Genomic DNA, 23,104 nt, shown 5'->3' on the forward strand with positions numbered 1-23,104 from the left:
GAGATTCCAACTGTTAAAGTTTTTTGTAAAAAGGGAGAGCAATATTATTATTGGTGGATATGTCACAATGGTCAGCCCATGTGTGTCTGTTGTGACATATCCGTGTGTGTGTGTGTGTGTGTGTGTGTGTGTGTGTGTGTGTGTGTGTGTGTGTGTGTGTGTGTGTGTTTAATTTGTTAAGTGTGGTCCTGTATAGCGCTTTGAGGGCCATGCAAATACATTTGAGAATTGAGACTTTTTTTTATTTTTAGGCGCGGCAGGAGATATCATTATCACAAGTATTCCCAGATGTAGTCCTGGGAATAACCTTTGGCTTTTCAGCAGCAGGGGTATGTGTTACAGTATTTCTCAAAGCTATAAAACCTTGTCTCATCATTAACACATACAGTAATACGCCATCTCTGTGACCTCAAAGACCTTTTCTTAACACCCACATAATAACAGACAGCTGATGTGCATTAAAACTGCAAACATCACTCATTTATATGATTGCCTAAATATGATATATATTGTCTTGGTACAGATCTTAGGTGTGATACTCTCCATGTGCCTACTCCGCCAGATTGGTCCCTGCACAGGAAACCTGCAGCCATCCCTGTCTGACAATGCTGTTCTCATGACACATGACCCCATGATCAATGCTGTCCCCATGCCATGCTATCCTAGCCTCGCGTAGCGATACTAATATCACTGCGTAATCTGCCTGAGGCAATATGCATTGCGAACGCAGATGAAGGCTGGCAATGCGAGGCTAATGCTATCCAATGAGCGCCTAGCAGTTAACCCCAAACTACTGGATCTAACCTTGAAGCCTAAATGTGAACGCTCTATAATCTCCTAGATCTTTAATCCTTATTTTCGTGCTATATTTGCTATATGATTACATCAGACCTCATTTGTCAAATGGCATATATATAATTATATTACAAGTAGGCCTACCTGATATATTTATAATATGTATTAGTCTTGGGATACTGTAAATGCAAATGTATTGCTTTTTTGATTCTGGGATGGTTTGTTCTTTATTATATATATATATTATTTGCAATACCAGCCATCGATGAGTGGAGCTGACTAGCTGATATGACCTCACTTTCCCTTAAGCCCAAACCACACCAAAGGGTCGAGACAGGACTAGACGGTTTCGGGTTTATCCCTCAAACCGATTCTTCTCAATAAAAGCCACAGGCTACGAAAGCTTTTATTGTAATTTGAGGGAAAGGAAGTTCCAGATGATGGTGAATTCCTGCCTGATGACTACAAAACAATGACTACAACATGACGTAACGATATCATCCGCTCCAAACCGGTTCACACAGCAATTTAGTAACACAACAGACCAGGCTTTTTTCCTCCGAGGTGGAAAGCCTGGTGACGCGAGGTTAGGATGCAAGGAGTTGCATGGCGACCCTTTGGTGTGGTTTCTGCTTTAGTGTGCATTTGGTGTACTAGTTAAACATAATGTGTTTATGTCCATTCACATGTATACAGTTACAGTATGTCCTGATGAAGATCTATTAAGATCTAAACGTTGATTGCACGAGCAGCAATAAACTTTAGAGGAGCTTTTTCTGCATCACCAGTGTGCCGACTCATTCTTCTTTTTTCTACTTAAATGCTAATCACACGATTTTTGTAACACATCTTTTTTCACCCAGTGTCAATTGTTTAATGTTCATATTCTGATCATATTCGAAGGCAGTGGCAGATTGACTTGGAATGTCAGATAGAAGACCAATACTTGGACAACAATTATAGGAAATACACTTACTATTTTGAGTTGCAATAATGATAGAGAAAGACAATTCAAAATTTTACACAGACTCCATTATACATCTCTACTGAGAAGCAAGCTTGGTCTCAGCTCTCCTAACTGTAATAAATGTGACACAGAAGTTGGTAGGCCTACATATGCACAAAAAAAAAGAAAAACAAATCTGTGTGTTGTAATCACTGTAATACAGCGTTAGGTTATTTACAGAGGGAAGGAAACAGTCCCTGGTTGACGGTAAACCATCATCTTAAACAGAAGTACATCCTGTGAAATGCTATATGTACTGGCAGTGACAACATAGTGACCATATACATTACACAAGATGTACTTCTGTTTTTTCAAACGTTTTCTTTGCAGTTGAGCTATGGCCACCGTATACTATTATTATTTATTTTTTTCTCCAAAAAGAGAATCGTCAGTTTCAAGTAGAATGCTTTGGTTCTATGTCGCAGGTATCAGTATATATTACAACCAAGACATGGTGTTAATGGTGTTACGGAAGTGACATCCAAGTGTTACGCAGATTTTCCGTCGACTACCTTTTTTCACTGACGAAAACTAAATGAAAACTAAGACTAACTATACTAACAATTTCGTCAACAAATAAAAACGGGACTAAAATGTTAGGAAGAGACTAGTGGACAAGAGATCCACTATAAGTCATTTTACACTTGTGCTGAAAATAGCCGATCTTCAAGCTCACAGCGCGTCGCGCTGCTTGTAGATAGGCTATTTTCAAGTATAAAATCAGCCATTATGACGGCATCAAGGCCCGCCAACACACATGTAGATTTAGTCGACTAAAATCTTATGATATTTAGTCGACTGAAACTACACGAAAAAAGGTAGCCGACGAACATTTCTCGTCATCGTTTCAGTCGATACTGTTATCAGTCGATACATTATCCCCAAAGTCTGCAGCTGGTCAGTGCAGACCGCTGAAATTTCAACTAGTTGCACTGGTGTGGACTGGCCTCAACATCCTTCATGAAAACAAAAGTCCATATTGTGTAATGTATACTGTATCGGCATTCGGCATAGTCAATATGTTGCCACTGCCAGTAATAGATTACATTTCTATCGAGTTGCTCATTTTAATAACTTTTCCGAAAACCATCATTTTGTCTGAGCTATGCCCACCATTTTCCAAAGAGAGAGGATCAATAATAAGATAAAACCATCAGTGGAATGCCTCGTTCCAATTTGTAAAAGTGTGTTTAGGCATGGGGTTGTGAATGGAGTGATAACACACAGGAAGCTACCACCGCTGCATGGGGTTGTGAATGGAGTGATAACACACAGGAAGCTACCACCGATGCAATGCTATATCACATAGATGTACATGCATACAACTTTCTAGCACTAGGGGTGTATACGTACGTTCCCAAAAAAATCAATATGAGAATTATTCTCACCAGATGGTACCGATGGCCCAGATTTGGTCCTAGCTGGCTCACAGACACATAATGCTGTGTCAGTAGAGGAACACATAGTAACTGAAATAAAATAATCATTATCTAAGTGTTATATAGTCGTTTGGGATCAGTGGGCCAATAGTATAAATAGTTTTGCCCACAAATGTAACAATAACAAAATCATCTGAATTTAGTCCATCATCTGAATGATATTCATGCACTTTTTGAGTGGTGTAAACCACTCCTACAACTGGCTTTGTTAGTTTAGTCTGTCTGTTCGTACCAAAAAATGAGCATGGTTGCTATGGTCACCCAGTTCACACAGGTGTGATTTCATTACGTCAGACATTACGTCAGACCACAGCTGATCAGTCTATATAAGACCTTACACCACTCAGTTCACACGGGTGTGATTTTTTTTAAATCCTCAGCTTTAAAATGTACTAGACCTGTACGTGACCGTCGGTTACCGGCCTACTTGAGAATGATGCAACTTTAATTTGAGGTAAAGAGCTGCCTATTGTATTTGTATGTTTTAAATTGTAATAAGTAGTAGTGTTTATAAAAAGCCAAATAGATAATGACAGAAAAGCCAGAGGCTTGTTTCCATTGTGATTCCTAAACATTCTAACGTCTAGATCACACAACAAACGATAGACAAAGCTCCTGTTATTCTATCTTTTATTTTTTGTACCAATGTTGTTACTCAATGGCAAAGGAAGATTGTGCTGTTGCAGGTAGCATGTACAGTAGCTCAGTGAGTTAGGATATTGGTTACATGATCTGGAGGTTGTGGGTTCAAATCCCACTCAAGACCGACTTCTAGAAGAACAACTTCAAAACTAAAAAAAGCAGCAACGCGCACGCACGCACGCACGCACGCACGCACACACACACACACACACACACACACACACACACACACACACACACACACACACACACACACACACACACACACACACACACACACACACACACACACACACACACACAGACACACACACACACACACACACACACACACACACACACACACACACACACACACACACACACACACACACACACACACACACAGAGAGAGAGAGAGAGCCTATTTACATAGTTATGTATTGATGTTGTACAATAGAAAAAGATTATTACACAGTGTCATGTTTTGACTTTCAATAATTTAAAAAAATGATTTTAATAAACACTTCAATCCCCTGAACAGTCTTTGTCATAAACATTAACAAAAACTAAACTCTATCAAAGACTTTGTACAAAACAGTGCAAAGGAAAATCTCTTTCCAAAATGAGAGAATACTTCAAATAAAAATGATACAATGCTAAGTTCGCTAACCACTTCTACCCTAAATGCTTAGTTAGTAACCCTGACCTGGACTGGACTTGGTCCGCTCATTTCACTCTATACCAAAATGGATTCGCCCAAAAATAGGCAATCCACAGTGTCTTGCAGATTGCCTATTTTTGGCCATATAATAGATAGATGCTATAGGCTTCAATCCTCAAAGCCATAGAATAGAGATACTAGGGTTCAATCCTCAATGCCAGATTGCCTATTTTTGGCAAATGTTCCACACAGAATGGAGATACTAGGATTTGTTTCTCAAAGCCCCAGAATATGTATGGTTAAAGCCCTAGAATAGAGATAGCTTTACACCTGCTATTTGTGATTTTTTTTTCTTTTTTTGGACCTAAATCTTCTCTTCTGGGGGGTCCCTGGGGCTGAGGGGGTCCCTGGGGCTGAGGGGGTCCCTGGCACAAACCATTTTTCAGAGTTTGAGGAGCACTCATTCTTCTAAAATGAGGAAGTCAGTCCACGATCTTAATGGAGTGTGTGTCACATGATGAGTGGGCGTGGCGAGAGGGCAGGAGGGGCCTCCTGGCGTGTGGCAGGTCACATGACGAGTGGGCGGCGCCATGGGGGAGGGGCTTCCCGCCCGGACCCCCGCTGTGGTGTTGTGACGGACGGGGAAACATGGCGGCCGTCGCCTGGCCGACCGTCAGCTGAAGAAACAGGAAATGGACTGTTAAAACCAGCTGTCATTTTAGCTACAGTATACAGGTAATGATAATGATAATGAATTTTATTTATATAGCACCTTTTAAGACAATGTTCCAAAGTGCTGCACAGAGCAGGGCCAGAAGAAACAGCAATGAACACATCAAGTCAAAAACAAAAAGCAAATACAGTAAAAAGAAAATACAGGAAATACAGTTTAATACATTTAAATATGTGCAGTCAAGTAAATAACAAATTATAAAAAACAGGTAGGTCTTCAAATAAGAAATACAGGCACAGAAGGTGTGCCTGTATAGCCTTAGCTGTGTCGGCACTCGGCAATGCATTCCACAACCTAGGTGCCCGGGCGGAAAAGGCCCGATCACCACGGGTAACTACATTTGTCGTAGGGACATCAAGGAGGGCCTTATCTGACGATCTAAGGATGCGTTCAGGTTTGTGCGGGGAGAGCATATCAAGAATATAGACCAGGGGCCAGTCCGTTTAAGGCTTTATAAGTGATAAGAAGAATTTTTAAATCGCATCTGGAGCCCACAGGCAACCAGTGAAGGCCAGCTAGTATGGGTGTGATATGGTCCCGTTTTTTCGTGTTTGTAAGTAGTCGGGCGGCAGAGTTCTGTATCATTTGCAGACGGGAAAATTGCTTTTTTATTAGGTACACTGCATACACAGTTAAAGAGTTAACGTTTCCTACCTGTGTAACGGGATGATGACGCTCCACCATGACGGAGCTCATGGGAGGAGCCACGCCCATCACGTGGAGGTGTGAGCGGGTGGTCTTAACGAGGTCAGTGCGGGGTGGGGCGGCGGCGGCGGTGGTCTTAACGAGGTCGTTGTGGGCGGTCTTCTTGGCCAGGTGGTTCCGGGGGGTCCTGGCGGAGGGGTCCTGGCTGGCAGAGGGGGCGTGGCGCGCTGTGATGCGAGCCGTCACCGTCTTATTGGAGGCTTTCTGCTGCTGCTGCGCCGCCGTCGTCACCGCCACACGTGAACTCTTCTGGAAACACAGTAGCATTTATAATGTAGCCATTTATCTGACGCTCTTAATCCAGAGCGATTTAAAAAGGTATATTCAGTGATTTGACTTAATTCAAATATCACTTGTTTTTTTCACTCTGTGGCGCGCTATGTGGCGCGCTATGAGCTTGTAGATCTGCTATTTTTGAAAAATCTTGAAAATGTGGCGCAAAATTGGAATATATATTTTTTCAAAACGAACATTTTTAACTCAAATCTTTGCTCCTGGGGAGGTCACTGAAACAACATATTTTCAGATGGGGGTCGGCGACCAAATACAGATAATCTTTGGGGTCCTTGAGATTGTAGAAAGGAGGGACACCCGTACACCACCACTTGCTAGGTTCAGAGCATTTATTTAAGAAGCAACGTTTCGGTCTTGCGACCTTCCTCAGCCTCAGGGGTCCTTGACATGAAAAAGGTTGAGAACCACTGACATAGAAACATGGGTTTTTCTGAAAACTGTCATGATTTAGAAGACATTTGTAGAATCGAACTTAAATAGCAGTAATGCTGGCATCTCCAGAATCCAAAATCCAATGAAATTAGTCGTGGCGACTGAGAACTTCAATCCATGCATAAAGACGACATGAGTACAGACGAGTCTCTTTGTTTGTTGTCCTAAAGACGAGATCAGTACAGAATCTGTGTATCCAGTAGTGGGAAAAAAAGTACTCTGGAATTAAAAATAGTACGAAATAGTATGAAAGGTAAAAAAGTAGTTGTTATGCAGAATGTCCCATTTTGTGGTTTCAAATGTATACAAATCTTTTGGAAATAGCAGATCTACAAGCTCTGAATGCGTCACATCGCGACACTTTGAGAGCTTTTAGATCAGCTATTTTCAAATAGCCGAAATGTGGTTAATGTATGTTTTGTAATAGGCTAATAATCAAAATCTACAAAGTAACTAAAGTTGTCAAATAATTGTAGTTGTAGTGTAAAAGTACAATATTTGGCCCTGAAATGTGGTGGAGTGGAAGTAAAAGTATTGGAAATTGAAAAGTAAAGTATAAATACCAAAACATTGTACTTAAACTAAACGTATGTAGTTACTTTCCACCACTGAGTCTATCTTTGTTCCCAACATCTTGAAGTCTCACCTGAGAGCCAGCAGTGCCCCCTAGTGGCAGAGAGCTGTGGATCACTGAGGTGGAGGGAAGTCTTGTTGTGGAGTCAATCTGACCACACGCGCACACACACACGCGCGCACACGCACAGTACCATATTATAAGCATTAGTGAGGACCAATTATATATAATAAATTATCTCTGTTGCCAGGGAGAAACCACCTAACTCCAAAATGTTTTTCAGATTTTTTTTTTCTGGTAATGGAGAAAACCTTATATTTTGAAAACAAAGCAATACTGCCTCATCAAAGTTGGTGTGTTGTGACTTTATATATTGCCAATTACTTGCACGAGAGGTTGAGAGGCATGAGAGTCAGCTGTTTAAGCAGACAGTTTGAGGGTCCAATGGAGTGTTCAATAGTATTGATTTATGCAACAAAACAAAAAAAATCCCAAACCTCAAAAATGGAGTTAGGTTATTAGCATTATAATGGACCAATGGGTGAAGGGCTCGTCTTACTGCTTCCTGTGGCGGTGCATTCTGGGACGGAGGTGGCGTGGGGTCAAAGTGGGCGGGGCTGAAGTGTGTAGATGACCCTGGGTGAGACGAGAACTGACCAATCGCAGCGCTGTCTGCATCATCTGTGTCCTCTACGTGGGGTTTGGGGGAGAGAGTTTAAATGGAGGGGGAGAGAGACTAGATCAATGGTTCTCAACCATTTTATACCAACTCAGAAAATATCTGTCTCTCCAAGTTCCGCCATAATAACTGATTAAAAAGAAATACAGGAGCGTAGACCTGCCCCATCCTATTCAGCTATGCACACTTAACACGTGCGTGTTAGGGGTGTGCTGAAATATCGATATGGCGATATATATCGATACGTCCTCCCGCGATAAATAATCGATATTGATTATGAAAATATCGATATCGATTTTTTTTTTTTTGAAATTTGAAATGTTGTTCATAATGAAGTGATGAACAACATGTTTAGAAAAGGAGGAAATGACAGCTAAAATAAAGCAAATCCCACTCAGATTCCACAGCAACCAGAAGTACTGAATTACTGGATGGTGATTTGTCCAAAGTCTCCAAACAGCTGTGTGGGAATACAAAATGCTGCATTTTTTCAGTTCCAAGTAGATGAAATTTCATACAATATATCGATATATCGCAAATATCGCAATATATCGAATATCGTGATAGTATCGTTATCGAGGGCCTAATATCGCGATATATATCGTATCGTGAGGAACCCATATCGTCCCACCCCTAGTGCGTGTGTACCTGTGTTGTGGAACATGCTCAAAGCCTCCATGTTCAGAGCACACACTCCTCTCATGAAGGATTTCTTCATGGCGTCCTCGTAGCGTTCTCTCTCCAGACGCAGTCTCTCCATCTCAGCCTGGGCCGTCTCTAGGGCCTGGACGTGCTGTGGACACCCATCAATCAATTCATATCAATCATAATCAATCATAATCAATCAATCAGACGTTCTAAATCCTACACATCCATCCATCCATCCATCTTCAACCGCTTATCCGTAGTCGGGTCGCGGGGGCAACAGCTCCACCAGAGTGCTCCAGACTTCCCTCTCCAGAGCAACATTAGTGACTTCCTCCTGGGGGATTCCGAGACGTTCCAAGGCCAGTGAGTCGATGTGTTTCCTCCAACTGCGCCTTGGTCTGCCCGGGGTCTCCTCCCAGTGGGACGTGCGTCGAGGACCTCCCTAGGGAAGCGCCCGAGAGGCATCCTAACCAGATGCCCGAACCACCTCAGCTGACTCCTTCCTTCCATTCCTTCCTTCCACAGCTTATGCTTATAACTACACCCTGCTTCTGTGTCCAACGTGGAAGTGCCTCTCGCCTACAACAACTGCGCACAGTTTTTTTGGTCGCTAAAGTATAGATTCTGACCGCGACAGAGGTCTCACGTGAGACACCACAGAGCACGCTAAAGCGAGCGAGTTGCCGTTTCGAACGTTGTGAAGTTCGATTGAGCCGATTCAGGGCCGCTAGTGTTGCGATCCGATAGGCGGAGAATAGTAAATCATGAGTGTTTTCCCTGAATGTCACTCAAAGTGGCTACTGGCCAATCACAGCAGTGTCCTTGCACAAGCCGTGTCGCATTTATGATGACGCGGCGCAGCCAGCTGGGTGCTGAAGGAGAGCTTACCTCTGCTAGCCCCTTTAGACATGAGGCCGATAAAAAAAATTGCTTCTAAATCTGAAAAACCTACGTTTCTATGTCAGTGGTGCTCAACCTTTTTCATGTCAAGGACCCCCAGAATTATCTGTATTTGGCCACGGACCCCCATCTGAAAATATGTTGTTCCAGCGACCCCCCCCCCCCCCCCCCCCCCCCCCCGAGAAGCAAAGATTTGAGTTAAAAACGTTCACTCTGAAAGAATATAATTTGAAAGATTTGCGCCACAATTTCAAGATTAAAAAAAAATCTACAAGATCTGCTATTTTTCAATCGCTAAAGTATAACATGCTTAAAACACCAAAAGGGGTTTCTTCCCGTCATGAATGGGCCATGGGCGGGTGGAGAGGTTAGCTCACCTCTGCTAGCTTAGCGTCGTATTGGGCGGCCAGCCGCGTGCAGACGTCCTGGGCTCGGGTTCGACAGTCGCGCTCCACCGTGTCTTTCCAGTGGCATCGCAGCAGGGAGTGCCATCCCAGAAACACCTTCCTCTTCAGGACGGCGTGGTGGTGCTGCTGCGCCCGGCGCAGCGCATGGGCCTGGAAGTGCACACACACACACACACACACACACACACACATCTTTTACTTTTTGAAGGACGCCAGCCCCTCCTATGCCCAGCTTTGTGTGCGCGTGTGTACCCCATAGTGATGAGTTGATTGGCTGAGGGCTTAAAAAGTGAGGACGCAGCCTGGGCCGTGGCTCAGCGGTCCAGGCACCTTGGCTGGTAATCCAGTCTGGCAGTGTGCCGCGGGTTCGACTCCCGATCCCGACGGTCTTTACTGCATGTCTTCCCCCCATCTCTCTCCCCATTTCCTGTCAGCCTACAGTCTGTCCCTCCATAAAAAATATAAAATAAAGGCAAAAGCCACAAAAACAAACGCCAAAAGTGATTGGCCGGAATGTGATGATGTATCATGATGTATGATGATAAGAGCGCCCCTCACTTCACACGAGTGTGATTTTTGAGGGGCGCTAGTCCCTCCTATATACAGCTTTTATCCACACACGTCCCATATTTGCCATTGACAATGAAAGGAGAAAATAGGTTATATGTCCGTTAAATATGATTTGAGAGTGTACAAATTAGAGTTAAATTAATATAGATTTTACTATACAAATTGGGATCTCAGAGATAGAAATGCCATTAAATGGGGGTCCGTGAAATTAAAATGGTTGAGAATCACTGCTAGAGCGGTAGAAATCGTATGGGGGTCCCTGGCATATCTTTTCTAATGGGGGTCCGCGGCCTAATTGGTGTCAATTTGGGGGTCCTTGACGTGAAAAGGTTTTGGAGCCACTGCGTTGGACAGGGTTGGCGTGTTACCTCGTCCTGCCTGTGGGAGTGCTGCAGTCTCCAGTGGGTCAGAGTCCTCATCATGTCCACCTTCTCCCTCTGCCTGTCCAGGGCGGCGGTCAGGTTGCTGATGACCGTGTCCTTCCTGTGGCCGGAGGTCTGGTAGGCCTCCAGCAGCTGTCTGAGGTCCTCCGCCTCCGCCTGGAGAACGTGGACCCTGTCCCGCTCTCGGCCCAGCTCCCGCTGGTGCTGCTCCACGAAGAGCAGCCTCCATCTGCGCAGCTCTGCCACCACGTTGGACTGCAAAGCACAAGCACCACAACCCAACACCACCATGATCAGTGGGATTAGCACCAGGGTTGATTTCGTCAACTAAAACTAGAGATGTCCCGATACTGTATCGGTATCAGAAAAGTATCGGTATCGGCCCTTATTTGTCATAGCGGGTCATATCGGTATCGGCAAATATGCCAGTCTAACCACAGGGGTAAGGGGTTGACACTATGGCAGGTAAATAAAATGTTGAGGCATGTGGAGTTTGCAACTGCAAGTGCACATATGAGTGAGGAGTCTGCTATAAACACAACACGAGATATATAGCTAGATAGCTATAAACTAACACAACAGGAGATCAAACACTGGTATCGATATTCGGTATCGGCTAACACAGAAATTGTGGTATCGGGATCGAAAAATGTGTATCGGGACATCCCTAAATAAAACTACAAACTACCGTAACTACCGTAAAAACTACCTTTTTTCACTGACTGCAGGCGCATGCAAAGGCTAAAATATGTAATTTAGATAGCATGTTATGTAGACACTAGACATAGCACTCTGTAGTGTTTCATTATAGTTTAATTCTACAGATATTCTACTGTTAGACGGATGTTAGGTTCTTAGCTTACTTATGATCCTAGTTGACAATGTATAATTTGTCTATGTATTTGATGTATTAGAACCATGCTTTGTTCTTGCTTACTCTAAATCGCTCTGGATTAAGAGTGTCTGATGAATGCCTAAATTGCGTCTCCAGGAGGTGACGGAACCAACCTACCTTGAGGTGGACGCTCCAGGTGTCCAGGAGGTGACTGAACCAACCTACCTTGAGGTGGATGCTCCAGGTGTCCAGGAGGTGACTGAACCAACCTACCTTGAGGTGGATGCTCCAGGTGTCCAGGAGGTGACTGAACCAACCTACCTTGAGGTGGACGCTCCAGGTGTCCAGGAGGTGACTGAACCAACCTACCTTGAGGTGGACGCTCCAGGTGTCCAGGAGGTGACGGAACCAACCTACCTTGAGGTGGATGCTCCAGGTGTCCAGGAGGTGACTGAACCAACCTACCTTGAGGTGGATGCTCCAGGTGTCCAGGAGGTGACTGAACCAACCTACCTTGAGGTGGACGCTCCAGGTGTCCAGGAGGTGACTGAACCAACCTACCTTGAGGTGGACGCTCCAGGTGTCCAGGAGGTTCTCCATCTGGCTGATGTTCTCCTCACAGATGAACAGCTCTGTGAGGAGAGCGTCTGAGGACGAGGGCTTTGGACTGGTCTGCCTGGTGGAGGACCTCTGTGAAGGTGAGGGGGTCCTCTCAGATTGTCTGGACCTGTGCATGGAATAAAGCAGTGGTTTTCAACCCTTGTCATATCATCAAGGTCCATTATTTATTCTGTACTCGAGCGACGGACCGCCATTTGATGACATTTCCGTTGTTTTGTTAGTTTTCAACAGTACAATAACCTTGGTCTGGACCTCTGTGATGGTGCGGGGCTCCTCTCCATCTGCCTGGACCTCTGTGATGGTGCGGGGCTCCTCTCCATCTGCCTGGACCTCTGTGATGGTGCGGGGCTCCTCTCCATCTGCCTGGACCTCTGTGATGGTGCGGGGCTCCTCTCCATCTGCCTGGACCTGGACCTCTGTGATGGTGTGGGGCTCCTGCTTGCCTGCCTGGACCTCTGTGATGGTGTGGGGCTCCTGCTTGCCTGCCTGGACCTCTGTGATGGTGTGGGGCTCCTGCTTGCCTGTCTGGACCTCTGTGGAGGTGAGGAGGTCTTCTCAGATTGTCCGGAGGATCTGTGTGAAGGTGCGGGGCTCCTGCCTGTTTGTCTGGAGGACCTCTGGGCCGGTGTGGGGGTCTTCACCGAAGAAGCCCTGCTTGCCGAGCGGCCGGCCGCTGTGTCGACATGGAAGAAGACCATGGGATGTTATAGTTTACTGGAAGAAGACCATGAGAGGTTATAGTTTAGTACAGTGGTTCCCAAACCTTTTAGCCTGTGACCCAAAAGAGAGATTAGACCCAAACTACTGAAAATAGCAGATCTACAAGCTCACAACGGATTGCTTGTAGATCAGCCATCAGTTTGTAGATCAGCCATTTTCACTACTTCTTAAACATTTGTTTTCTAATTTATGGAATGTCTTTGATTTTTCTTTGATTTCTTCATGAGCATTAAGGAGAAGTCCTTCCAACCCTATGGACCAGAGCTAAAAGTAACAGTGTTTAGGAGAAGTCCTTCCAACCCTATGGACCAGAGCTAAAAGTAACATAGTGTTTAGGAGAAGTCCTTCCAACCCTATGGACCAGAGCTAAAAGTAACATAGCGTTTAGGAGAAGTCCTTCCAACCCTATGGACCAGAGCTAAAAGTAACATAGCGTTTAGGAGAAGTCCTTCCAACCCTATGGACCAGAGCTAAAAGTAACATAGCGTTTAGGAGAAGTCCTTCCAACGCTATGGACCAGAGCTAAAAGTAACATAGCGTTTAGGAGAAGTCCTTCCAACCCTATGGACCAGAGCTAAAAGTAACATAGCGTTTAGGAGAAGTCCTTCCAACCCTATGGACCAGAGCTAAAAGTAAAATAGCGTTTAGGAGAAGTCCTTCCAACCCTATGGACCAGAGCTAAAAGTAACATAGCGTTTAGGAGAAGTCCTTCCAACGCTATGGACCAGAGCTAAAAGTAACATAGTGTTTAGGAGAAGTCCTTCTAACGCTATGGACCAGAGCTAAAAGTAACATAGCGTTTAGGAGAAGTCCTTCTAACGCTATGGACCAGAGCTAAAAGTAACATAGCGCTAAGGAGAAGTCCTTCTAACGCTATGGACCAGAGGTAAAAGTAACATAGTGTTTAGGAGAAGTCCTTCTAACGCTATGGACCAGAGCTAAAAGTAACATAGCGCTAAGGAGAAGTCCTTCTAACGCTATGGACCAGAGCTAACAGTACCATAGCGCTAAGGAGAAGTCCTTCTAACGCTATGGACCAGAGCTAAAAGTAACAGTGTTAAGGAGAAGTCCTAACGCTATGGACCAGAGCTAACAGTACCATAGCGCTAAGGAGAAGTCCTTCTAACGCTATGGACCAGAGGTAAAAGTAACATAGCGCTAAGGAGAAGTCCTTCTAACGCTATGGACCAGAGCTAACAGTACCATAGCGCTAAGGAGAAGTCCTTCTAACGCTATGGACCAGAGGTAAAAGTAACAGTGTTAAGGAGAAGTCCTAACGCTATGGACCAGAGCTACCTTTACCTGCTGCTGGGTGCCGCTGTATGGCGTGGTCATCTCCTTCCAAGGAGCGTAGGGAGCGCAGGGAGGAGGTGCCCAGGAGCAGCTGGCCTCCGCCTGCTGCGTCCAGCCTGGGCGTGACCACAGCGGAGCGCAGGAGTTCCTCATACTCATCCTGTTCACACACAAACACACACACAAACAAACACACAAACACACACACAAACACACAAACAAACATATTGTTGCTGTCGAGTAGAAACCCCGGACGTCTGGGTCTGTCCCGGCGGCGCGGTCCGGTCACTCGGCGTGCGTCCTGGGCAGCGTCATGTACGTGCACGGAGGAACGACGTGGCGGTGCGTGATCACCAGCAATGTGCACGCGCTGGACGGACTTCGCCTCCGCGGTTTGGTCCGGTGGTGTCAAGGCGAAGATGTTCGTGTTCGGCGGGCTGAGGCGGACGCTGACGGTGCCCAACGCCGTCAAGTGTCTTTGACACGGAGAGCAACGTGTGGCTGGACACTCCCCCCGCCGCCGCACAACGCCTCCAACCGTGATGGAGGGTGCTAGGGGTCACTTCGCCTACGACGACGAGCTGTACGTGTTGGGCGGCAAACAAGATTACGACAAACACGTCGGTCGACAACGCGCTGTGGAAGTTGGACCCGGAGAACTTTCTCCCCGAAGAGACTCTGGGAGGGAGAGCATGTGGTGCTGTTCGGAGGATACAGCACGTCTACTTCTACCATCGCCACAAGCACTTCCTCGACCTGAGTCCTAGCCCTAAAGGCCTATTCAGAGTCTGGATTTTCAGTGGTGAGGTGACCACCGCTCCGGTGGTGAGGTGACCACCGGAGCTGTAATAACGTGGAGCGGTGGTGAGTAAAAACAGAGAGAAGGGTTGGGGAGAGCGGTGATTTGCTCTTCACCGCGGCTCCGTGACGTCATGTTGTAGTTCGGTGGTCACCTCACCACCGAAAATATTAGACTATGAATAACGCTTAAGACGCTGTGCAAGGTGGCGGTCGTTTGGCACGGCGAACTCGAGCGCTCGGAGCTCCCGCACGACCTCCGGTGGGAACTGGCTGCCATGACGGCCAGAACGGAACACTGTCGTGGCTGCATGTGAGCCCAAAACATACATACAATATAATAATATAGCTGCAAGCAGCTATAAGACGGGGCCATGTACAAATGGAGAAATAAAATCACAGTCAGACAGACAGACAGACAGACAGACAGACAGACAGACAGACAGACAGACAGACAGACAGACCTGTAGCAGGGAGGAAACAGAACTTCCTCTGTCGGAGTCTCTGGGTAGAACGGGACTGGTTTCCTCCGCCTCGTCTGATGAGGACATCTGCATGCAACGACACAGCAGTACCACCAGACCTCCGGTGTTAACAACAGTGAATCATCTACAATTCTACATCATCAGTAGTTCCCGAACCTTTCAGCCCGTGGCCCAAAACAGAAATAAGATATTCGCCCGGGACCCAAACTGGTGAAAATAGAAGATCTACAAGCTCACAGCTTGTGTTATTAGAAAGCCTACTTTCCTTAGTGGACGCACTCGGAGCCCCCCACCACATGTACAAAGTGCACATTTTGGCCAGAAAGGGATTTTTTTCACCGAAATAAACAACTTTTAGTTACTCCACTGTGCCCTCTACCGATAATGCCAAGAGAAAATCTCATAGACAAGATTTTTCCATGCGGTGAAAAGAAATCTCTTTCTGGCCAAAAAGTGCATTTTATACATAGGTGGGCGGCTCAGAGTGGTCCCCTAAGGAAAGTAGGCTTTCTAATAATAACACAAGCCGCCTTTGTATTGGTGAGTAGTAGCCCGTCTCCGGACCCCCCGGGTTGAGCTCCTTTGGACCTACCACGTAGGGTCCGGTCTCACCGGCCTCAAGCGACATGGGATGCCATCTGATTTCCCCTGACTTAGCCCTGTGCTGCGGTGTGGGTGTCACGCTGACATATTCCAAACGAAGCATATGAACGCTATAGGAGACAACGAACCATCTGACCCCCCCCCGCGAACGGCTCAGAAGCCGTTAAGTATTTTTAATGTTTGTACGACCGTTTTGGCAGCTCTGAAATTCTCTCTTGTTGACATCCCATTGTACCGCCTCTCGGCATCTCGGTTGGCTAGCAGCGCCTCCCTACGCGCCTCGTAGGCGCAGCTAGCCAACCGAGATGTCAACAAGGAGGGACCGAAGAGAGAATTTCAGAGCTGGCAAAACGGTCGTACAAACATTAAAAATACTTAACGGCTTCTGAGCCGTTCGCGGGGGGGGGTCAGATGGTTCGTTGTCTCCTATAGCGTTCATATGCTTCGTTTGGAATATGTCAGCGTGACACCCACACCGCAGCACAGGGCTAAGTCAGGGGAAATCAGATGGCATCCCATGTCGCTTGAATCCGGTGAGAAGGAACCCTACATAAAGTCATCAAAATGTCAGAAACTTTAACGTAGGGTTCCGAAAGGAGCTAGGTGAGTAGGTAAACCGTGCTTTATATTTCCGCAAATAACAGAGAGGCTGGTCTGTATTTCATGCGAGCGCAGGAAGACAACATTCCCAAATCCCATAGCTCTAATGTTGACTTTGTACCGTTATTCTACATAAGGATGCTGGGGGTGTTTATCAAAGTGATTAAAAGTTCCTCCCAGGCTCCCAGCACTGCAGTTTGTTTTTCAGACGTTATTTCAGTCTTCTTAAGCAGGTTATAAAACATATTATAGCATATTATGTTTAAGTTGTACATGCGGCAGAAAGAAAGGTTTATAAACGTTGTATTTTTACCGTTTATGTAGAATAATAATAGAATAATATCCACAGAGTGTTCTCTCTCTGTTGACAGTTGAGTTGGAGCTGCGCGTTTCAAACCGGCCGACTCCTCATTCCTCAACAACGGCGGCGCTGATTGGCTGCTGCCCAGAAGGGCTGTGCTGTCACAACGGCTCCCATTGGCTGGGTTAGGTTAGGTTGCCCAGTTGCCCCTGGCAACCAACCGCATGCGGAACAACGCCACGGTGGGCGACGTCACGAGCGACCGACAACAAATCACAACCCGAATCAAAGCCAAACATTATTTACTACACACTTTACAGTGGTGGGGAAAAGTACTCAAGGTCAAACGTTTTACTTAAGTACAACTTACTGTACTGTACAAGTACCAATACTGGAATGCAAAATCGAATATCTACTTGAGTAAAAGTAGTAAAAGTATGTAATGTAATGTGTAATATAATATATAAGTGTAATGCTTTATGGTGTCGTCCACTCACAGTTAACAGTTTTTGTATTGAGTTGTACTTGAAATGTATGTAATTCTGCAAACTGTTAATTAATCAATCAATCAATCAATCAAAACAAAAGTAGGCCTATTGGTATAATGTAGGCTGGCTACTTTAACCAAAAGTAAATGTAGGCCTATACTCGTTAATTATAGTGTATGTTTTGTACTATAAAATAAATCAAATCTACAAAGTAAATACCGGTAGTAACCAAAAGTTTTCAAATACATGTAGGCCTAGTAAAAGTAGGAATATTTGGATCTGGGATGTAGTGGAATAGAAGTAAAGGTATAGAAATAACCTACTTAATTCAATAAAGTATGAATCACCACTTGTAAATGTACTGTATATAAAGTGATTATTAAACTAAAAGAGCAATTACAGCGAAAGAAAAAAAACAATGATGTTTATTAAAAAACGAATTATTAAAATCAATATTGATAAAATCCATGTTGAAAAATGTTGATACATTTTCAAACATTTAAGAAAATGAATGGGCTGTTTTCACTACTAAGTATAAAATGATTAAATACACCTATTTTGGCCACATTTGCACAATGTTGTGAGCTTGTATTGTAGATCGGCTATTTTCACTACTAATAAACCTTTTTAAAAAGTATTTTGTGGAAATTAATTGATTTTTTAATTGAATTTAATTTAATTATTTAATTGGTATTATTAGAGAGAGAGATTACCTGCTGTAAGAACCTGTACGTCTTCGGGGAAAACCTCCACCAATATTCGGACGACATTATCTCATCTTGTGTTTTTGGAAGAGAGAGAGAGAGAGAGCTGTCTCCTTTTTAACAGCCCTCCTACGAGGACTTAATGCCTAATAGCATTAAGCCGTGCGTGTGTGTGTGTGTGTGTGTGTGTGTGTGTGACAGCAGACATATGTCCTGGCTATGATCCCTCATCCATGGCAGAGAAGTGTGTGTCCTGGCTGGTCTGGTGGTGAGCCTGTTGGGACAGACACCTGGTACTGCTGACTGTCGGTGCATTCCCTTACAATTTACAACTTACAATGTCATGACCATACAGCTGAGCAAGAAGGCAAAGCTCTCTGTCTACCAAGCAATCTTCGTTCTTACTCTCACCAATGGTCATGAAGTGTGGGTCATGACCGAAAGAATAAGGTCGCGAATACAACCTGACCGAAATGAGTTTTCTCCAACGAGTGGCTGGCATCTCCCTCAGAGATAGGGTGAGAAGTTCTGTCACATGAGAGAGACTCGGAGTAGAGCCGCTGCTTCTTCGCCTGCAAAAGAGCCAGCTTGGTTCGGGCATCTGGTCAGGATGCCTCTCGAGCGTCTCCGGCACGTCCCACTTGGAGGAAACCATAGACATATAAACGTAGACGCCCTTTCCGGCTCTGGAGCGTATGTGCTCAAGGGAGGGCAAAACTTTCCCGAGATTTCTTGCGAAGCCCCACGGAAGCATGAGCGTGCGTCACAGAGGAGCGCATGTTCGGGTCTGTAAGTCCTGGAAAAGATGCACTGTGATTGGCCAGTAATCACTTGAGTGGCAGCGTGACGTAACGTGCCTTCCACACTTCCGGCATACTTCCTCTCCCATTGTAAATTATTCTGCCCCTCCTTCAACACACATCGCTCCAACCAACTGCAGCGGCCAATGAGGCATCTATTTTTGAGTGGTGCAAACCACTCCAACAACAGCTTTGTCTGTATGTTTGTGTACCTGTATACCTACGTGTCCGTGCAAAGGTGAGCATGGTTACTATGGTACTATGGTGTGTGACGTCACTGAAATAGCTGATCAGACTATATAAGACCTTGCACCACTCAGTTCACACGGGTGTGATTTTTTTAAATGTGAAAAAATGTTGAAAAAATATTTCTTAAATGCCATTTTTTGTGGCTTTTCAAGCAGGCCAGGACCTAAGGAGGCGGTTTGGGACATACCTGGGCAAGCAGTCCTGGAGATAGGGCTTGTAGGTCTGCTATTTTGGAAAAAATGATGAAAAAAAGATGAAGAAATTAAAAACAAAAATTAGGTCTGCTATTTTTAAAATGTTTTTGATGGTTGCTATGGTCACTCAGTTCACACGGGTGTGATTTCATTACGTCAGACATTACGTCAGACCACAGCTGATCAGGCTATATAATACCTTACACCACTCAGTTCACACGGGTGTGATTTTTTTTAAATGATGAAAAAATAAATCTTAAATGCCATTCTTTGTGGCTTTTCAAGCAGGCCAGGACCTAAGGAGGCGGTTTGGGACATACCGGGGCAAGCAGTCCTGGAGATAGGGCTTGTAGGTCTGCTATTTTTGAGTGGTGTAAACCACTCCAACAACTGGCTTTGTTAGTTTACGTGTCCACGTGTTTGTTCGTACCAAAAAAATGAGCATGGTTGCTATGGTCACTCAGTTCACACGGGTGTGATTTCATTACGTCAGACCACAGCTGATCAGGCTATATAATACCTTACACCACTCAGTTCACACGGGTGTGATTTTTTTTTAAATGTGAAAAAATGTTGAAAAATATTTCTTAAATGCCATTCTTTGTGGCTTTTCAAGCAGGACCTAAGGAGGCTGTTTGGGACATACCTGGGCAAGCAGTCCTGGAGATAGGGCTTGTAGGTCTGCTATTTTTTTGAGTGGTGCAAACCACTCCAACAACCAGCTTTGTCTGTATCTATGTATGTGTGTACCTGTACGTGGGACCCAAAACAATGAGCATGGTTACTATGGTCACTGACATTACAGACCACAGCTGATCAGGCTATATAAGACCTTGCACCACTCAGTTCACACAGGTGTGATTTTTTTCTAGGCATCTAACATTATCTATGCTTGGAACGCCTAGGGATCCCCCAGGAGGAAATTACTAATGTTGCTCGGGAGAGGGAAGTCTGGAGCTCTCTGGTGGAGCTGTTGCCTCCGTGACCCGACTACGGATAAGTGGTTGAAGATGGATGGATGGAATTTACAATTCATCAGACGCTCTTAGTCCAGAGCGATTTACAGTAAGCAAGAACAAAACATGGTAATACATTAGACATAGAAAATCATCAAGAATCATACGTATAGCTAATAACCTAACATCCATCTAACAGTGGAATATATCTATAATGAAACTATGAGTATACTATACACTATACATCAAATTCTATCTAAATTACATAAATTGAGCATTTGCATATTCCTGTAAGGTCGTCGAGGCTAGGGCAAGTGCTATGTGCTAAGATGGATTCTGAAGAGGTGAATTTTCAGACAAATGGGAAGTTAATTCCATAGGTTTGGAGCCAGAAGGGATAGGAGTATATTGGGACAGTTGGTCGGGACCCATTGTTAGTGTAAACTGCTTAAATAGCCTAGTAAAAACTGTGAAAGCTGGCCGCATCCTTGCGGTCAGTCCTGTGCTGCTGTGCTCCCATGGGCCACTGCAGGCCTTCGGTAGCCTTGCGTTGCGCCAGGCTAGGCCTACGGGGAATCTCTGCTGTTTTATACTGTGAATAAATGGTCAACACGAGGAGAACTTAATCTGCCTGCGTGTCTACATCTCTCTCTGCCTGTCTTTCTTAATCTGATGTCTGGTTGTTTTTAAGAACTCCATTTCTCTGGTTTGGTAGTTTAAGTGGTACTTAATTTACCACATTTGGTTTGAAATTAATTAAATTAATAATATACCATACCTTTTCACTTCCTAGAAATGTTAATGTAGTGGAGTCAAAAGTACAATGTCTTTGAAATGTGATGAAAGTATCCAAAAAATACAAATACTCAAGTAAAGAATAACCAGCCAGATAGGGCTGCCCTACTCCAAAAAATACTCAAGTACTGTACTCAAGTTAGGGTAATTTGTTAATGTCAAGTTCAACTACTAGTCCCTAAACAAAATGTTGTACAGTTTGTATATTCGATAGTGGATAATTTGATGCATTTTCATTTTATTTTGCTGAAATGGTCAATCTGATGGTTTTGCTTGAAATGTCAATGGAAATGATTATTCCCAAGAAGTTACGAGATAGCTCGTCACTGTGGCCACGACTGAGATGCATGGCACAGCAGTGAGGCTTCCAGAGACACCCTGTACACAAATACTTTCACATTCAAAAGGTAATGTGATATTTTTTGACCTGCTAGTACATTTTGTATAATGGTTTGTAAAAACAAACTAAAAACAATTGAATTATTATTTCAGTAATTTGCATCATTCATCTTTCAGTTTCAGGTCACTTAAAACATTTTGTCATAAGAGAAATTTAAGATTTTGGCTTCAATTACAAACAGTACATAGTTCAAGCAAATACTTCTCTTTTAAAAAAAACATTTAAATATGTTCAAATATTGCATTTACCAAACCATGTTTCACGATGCTCCAACCCATATCCATTATTAATGGTTAGTTAAAGCCATTTTGTTTTAAATCCCAGATTAGCAGATGAGTCGAGGTCTGCCTATAGAGCGTCGCAGTCCCGCCCCCTACCCTGGACCAGGAAATGATTCTCCGTTCATTTTCCTCAGACATTTCAAAAAGTATTTATTTAAAGACGTTTACGCCGCGGACAAAGCCAACTCGAGTCGTGACAAACACAATTTTTTGGGCCGAACAAATAAGAAAAAAAACACTTTTTTTGTTGTTTTTCTTCTTTGTAATTATTCGTTTGGTCCAAAATATTGTTTGTGTTGTCACGAGTTGTCACGACTCCAGTTGGCTTTGTCCGCGGCATAACCGTCTTTAAATAAATACTTTTTGAAATGTCTATGGGAAAAATGCATTGGGATTCATTTCCTGGTCCATGGTAGGGGGCGGGACTGCGACGCTCTATTGGTGGCGCTATAGAGGAAAGGATGCCAGCCTCCCTGAGCAGAGGGTCACATCAATACCACATTTCAAAGATTGAATAGAAACACTCAAGCTTGGCAAAAAAACACACACCACCCTCCAAGTGACTTTTATCTCACAATCAAACTGAGAAAGGCTTAAGCTCAATTTATACACAATCACATCATGACTGCGTCGCTCACTGCAAGGAACCGATGTATCCTCGGGTACCCATGCGTTGTGTTTATTTATCCTCGGGTACCCATGCGTCGTGTTTATTTTTGGTAGCCAACATGCAACATTGTGATGCATGGATAGCTTGTAAATCGTTCTCTCACAAGCGACACTGTAGGTGTGATAAGAGTATAAATTAGGCCCACTGTTACGTAGCAGTAGATTTTTACAGTACGCAATGCAATGGATATGTATTACAGACATACTACCCAGTGCATTACCCACAGTTCTAACACTCAAATCAAATATAATTATTACAAAGTAATTCCATTCCCTAGCTATTGCACGGATATACATGGTGTCTTTGTACTAGGTAGGTCTACATCTTAAGCCTGAATTATCCTTAGTTGCGCACCAAAAACAGACGATAGTAGGCTTGGTATTTTAGAACTCAAAGCATAACAAGTCATATAGTGAAATTGTGATTTGACAGTTTGACTTTGTTGCTCTCAAAGGACAATA

General features: G+C 44.3%; 1 protein-coding gene across 4 annotated transcripts; it reads right to left on the reverse strand.

Moving 5' to 3' along the window:
* Positions 1 to 4,359: 4,359 nt before the first annotated feature.
* On the reverse strand, positions 4,360 to 17,257 carry poc5 (POC5 centriolar protein homolog (Chlamydomonas)). Of its 4 annotated transcripts, none has more exons than XM_079515714.1 (13): positions 17,119 to 17,257; positions 15,582 to 15,668; positions 14,329 to 14,479; positions 12,715 to 12,979; positions 12,547 to 12,591; positions 12,247 to 12,412; positions 10,836 to 11,105; positions 9,868 to 10,047; positions 8,591 to 8,735; positions 7,823 to 7,953; positions 7,336 to 7,413; positions 5,913 to 6,212; positions 4,360 to 5,202 (listed from the first exon to the last, which is right to left on the reverse strand). In XM_079515714.1, the coding sequence occupies exons 2-13, from the start codon at positions 15,666 to 15,668 to the stop codon at positions 5,008 to 5,010; spliced, it is 2,013 nt and encodes a 670-aa protein (XP_079371840.1). In that variant the 5' UTR covers positions 17,119 to 17,257; the 3' UTR covers positions 4,360 to 5,007. The 4 variants fall into 4 exon arrangements, with proteins under 4 accessions (XP_079371840.1, XP_079371839.1, XP_079371842.1 ...); XM_079515715.1 differs by adding an exon at positions 5,298 to 5,321 and having other exon boundaries at positions 5,088 to 5,202; positions 12,547 to 12,979; XM_079515713.1 differs by having other exon boundaries at positions 12,547 to 12,979.
* Between the last annotated feature and the right edge of the window lie 5,847 nt (positions 17,258 to 23,104).

Source organism: Electrona antarctica (assembly GCF_951216825.1).
Source record: "Electrona antarctica genome assembly, chromosome: 12".
NCBI lineage: Eukaryota > Metazoa > Chordata > Actinopteri > Myctophiformes > Myctophidae > Electrona > Electrona antarctica.

What these genes read in the sequence shown, in the direction of transcription:
- poc5 (XM_079515713.1), bottom strand. Translation starts at nt 15,668, where the DNA reads ATGTCCTCATCAGACGAGGCGGAGGAAACCAGTCCCGTTCTACCCAGA. An exon ending in ACAGCGGCACCCAGCAGCAG is followed by an intron (nt 12,980 to 14,328) that starts GTAAAGGTAGCT and finishes ATGTCGACACAG; the next exon opens with CGGCCGGCCGCTCGGCAAGC. An exon ending in TCACAGAGGTCCAGACCAAG is followed by an intron (nt 12,413 to 12,546) that starts GTTATTGTACTG and finishes TTCCATGCACAG; the next exon opens with GTCCAGACAATCTGAGAGGA.